Below are 3,472 nucleotides of genomic sequence, written 5' to 3' on the forward strand. Positions count from 1 at the left end.
CAAGTCATCGTCAGGAACATCGTCGCCAGGAAAGTCATCGCCAGTAAGACCATCAACCCCGCTAGCACCACCACCATCGCGATGGAAAGCATTGCCATCGCCTTGGAAAGTATCGCTACAACGAGCAACGTCGCCACAGAGAGCATCGCCACAACGAGCGCCGTCGCCACGACAAGGGTCATAGCTATCACGTGCACCGTCACCACGACGAGGCCTATCATCACGACCACCGTCATGACAAGCGCCATAGCTATCACGAGCACCGTCACCACGACGAGGCCCATCATTACCACGACCACCGTCGTCACGAAGACCACCATTAGGAAAACCAGCGCAACTGCCACCTCTAGGGCTAGCGCCACCTCTAGGGCTCACAAAAAACTTCAATCGAACTGAATCATCAATCGATATACGCAGAGTGTCGTCGAAGGTGTCAACGATGCAACAAGCTTCTCGAGGGGCATCGTTGGCATTTTAAAATCCGCCTTTGATTACTCGAGTTACAGCCATTATCTAATTTTGAAAATTTATTTACCACATCCACACACACAATACACACCCACACACATGCAAAACACAATCGGAACACATTTTAAAATACGTTGAAACACGTTCGAGACACAGCGAAAAACACTTCTAGAGATACGCCGCACATACCGTCTGTTGTAAGCTTCACTTCGACAACTAAAATTTACACTGTCCACTTCAGGAGCCCTAACTAAAGGGCCGCCCACACTCACATTACCTTCTGCTCTAACCGCAACTTCGGTGAACCGCGCACGACCTTCGAATTCATTATCATCGTCGTTGCAAGCTCACCTTATGCTAAAAGAAGACCTAAAACTATCAGATATTAGAAGCGGCTATGATGATGATGATAAACGCAACTCAACAGGAGAAAAACTAAGTTGATGAATATCGCTTCATAAGTTTTATATATTTTTAAAGAATAATTTGATTTAAAGAAGATCCTTATTTTAATTAAACCTGAAAGATGTAATTGTGTGCGAAAATGAAGGAAACATTTTATTATAATGATGCATCGAAAGTTTTTCATTCTGAGCTTTAGTATTTTTTTTCATATTATGAGATGCGCCTTGTCAATTTATAATTAAGTTTTCAGGTTTATAAAAGAACCACCATTTGTTATGTAACGTATGCGATTGCGTTAAATAAAATTTTTTTTTTAAATTAAGAAATATATATATATATATATACAAAGAGAAACTGAGAGGGAGTTCATTATTAGGCAACACTAATAGTGTACTCTGTCGACTCTGCAGGCCACTTCGTGAACCAGTAACTAACCTTCCCTCACCTTACGTATATATGGACTTTGAATATAAATTTGAATATAAATAAAGTGTAAAGCTTGATACTGATTTTATTGTCTTTTTTTTAAATTTTAATATAATTAGTTTTCTCATTTCAGGTTAGAGTTTAGTTTATGTATGGCTTAAACGCAAAGTTTGAACTTAAACTTGGGCTTAATTCTTTTAAGAGTATTTATTTTGAGAGTTTATAAAAATTTCGAATCTTCTTGTTCAAGTATATGATAATCTGACACTTTTGAAACGTTCAAGATATTATCCTAGTACCAAAGGATTGAATCTCCGTAAATACAAGAAAAAAATTCAACCTAACTATAAAGTCAATAGTATAATTAGGAATTGTACCGATTACCTTATTTAATGTTAAAAAACGTCAGGCTTTTTTTTCTTATTCTAATAAGTATTAATGGAATGATAAGTATATATAACTTATAACTTATAAATAATTACTCATCAATAAATTATTTTCAAGCACATTAGCGAGCGCGAAATTCAAATTTAACCCAACGACGCGCCTGAAAGTCCATCGCTGAGAGGAACGGGAGTGCGAGATTTAAATTTAATCGATCGGCGTTTCTAAAATTCAACGCTGAAGGACATGAGGGCGCGAAATTTTTTTTTCTTATTCGACCTCTTTATTGTACACATACTTTTTATAGTACAGTTACTTTAAAAATATATTGCGGTTATTCTACGCATATAAATTCAAAATTATTGTACTGTCCACCAATATAGTACAAGTAGAGTTTATCTTTTTGAGCCGCTTCTTGCACTCTCTCAAACGTGTCCTCACATTGAGCATCCTCGAAGACTTGAATGATTCTACCGGGTAAGAAGATAGCAAATTTATTCTCCAACTCCGCCACAATCGTAGTACCATACTTTGGCTGAAACTTACGTATCTTATAAACAGCATACTTCTTTTTTGGAGTAAAGTGGGACATCGGTTTGGTAGACAAAATTCCATCCATTATACCAACTGTATTGATTGCTTTGAGGTTAATCTTCCCCAAAGGCATTTTCAAGTTATTTATGTATTTTTTCACCAGATAATAAACTTTACATTGCACTGTAGTTTTTTTAAAATTAGGCCATTGTTGCCTGACTCTGTTTTTATAGTCACTTAATCCCACTCTTCAAACTAATGGCTCAAGAGTAGGGTTAAGTGACTCACTTAGAGCGCACGTGGATACATATTCTAGAACGTTCCATAAAACGTAATCGATGACTTATAGTAGTACTACACTGCACGCATGCGCGTAACTAATAGCGATAGAATTTAAATTATTATTTTTCACAGAAGTTAATCATGTTACTTATTAGAGTTACTTATTGTTGAAAATAGAAATAATAGACATGTGAAACGTACTATTAAATGACACGCAAGTACGACATTATTTATGAAGATTAACGTAACTAATATTTGAACAGTGCTTAAGTAAGTAACTGAGTAGAAACAATAAATAATTCTATTTATAATTTAATTTTTCTTTTTATTCAAGAAACACTCATACTAATTTTACCAAGTCAAATCTTACGCTTATTTAATAGAGTAAAATTTAATTTGATAAAAGAAAAATTCTTTACAAAAAAATTCACATTTATTATAAAAGTCTTTAAGTTACGTATCTTTCAAACAAGTATCTGGTGTATCTACATTTTCAGTGACATCATCAGCATCATCGTCGTCGGCACTGCTTCCAGCGTAAATCCTGATGGTAGGCTGTTCCTGAGCAGTCAAGAACCAAGTGTTCAGTGACAGGACGTTTCGAACAGCACAATTGTGATTTCAGAACTGGGTATGGTAATTGCATGTGGTGAAAACTGCATTGTGTAATTTCTTCACAGAAGGGCAGCCCAGATCCTCCAAAATGCGTACACTTAATCCGAACTCCTCAAACCATTTTTTCTTTACGAGTCCTTTGACGTAGATTCTACAATCACCAAGCAGCAAATCTTGGAGTATAGGTCTCACTTGATCATAGGGTATGTGACCAGAATTCCACTCAATACCGTGGTTATTGCGCGTCAGCCACAAATTCTCACTTTTGTATCGGGCAGGCAGAGAACGTCCACGGAGTCCTGTTTGAGAAACTCATTTTGTTTCGAGCAATCTATGACAGTAAGTGGAGCGTATTCTT

At 36.5% G+C, this 3,472-nt stretch overlaps 1 protein-coding gene across 1 annotated transcript in view; it reads right to left on the reverse strand.

The window, feature by feature from the left end:
• The window catches only part of LOC117182468 (PE-PGRS family protein PE_PGRS16-like), a 3,379-nt gene extending 1,077 nt beyond the window's left edge, over window positions 1-2,302 (reverse strand). The window contains exons 1-2 of the mRNA XM_033375596.1: window positions 2,052-2,302; window positions 19-364 (exon numbers count right to left, since the gene is read on the reverse strand). Of these exons, the coding sequence (XP_033231487.1) occupies window positions 19-364; window positions 2,052-2,302 (597 nt within the window). The remainder of the gene's footprint in view (window positions 1-18; window positions 365-2,051) is intronic.
• Window positions 2,303-3,472: the final 1,170 nt, after the last annotated feature.

This window comes from Belonocnema kinseyi, chromosome 2, assembly GCF_010883055.1.
Source record: "Belonocnema kinseyi isolate 2016_QV_RU_SX_M_011 chromosome 2, B_treatae_v1, whole genome shotgun sequence".
Lineage (NCBI taxonomy): Eukaryota > Metazoa > Arthropoda > Insecta > Hymenoptera > Cynipidae > Belonocnema > Belonocnema kinseyi.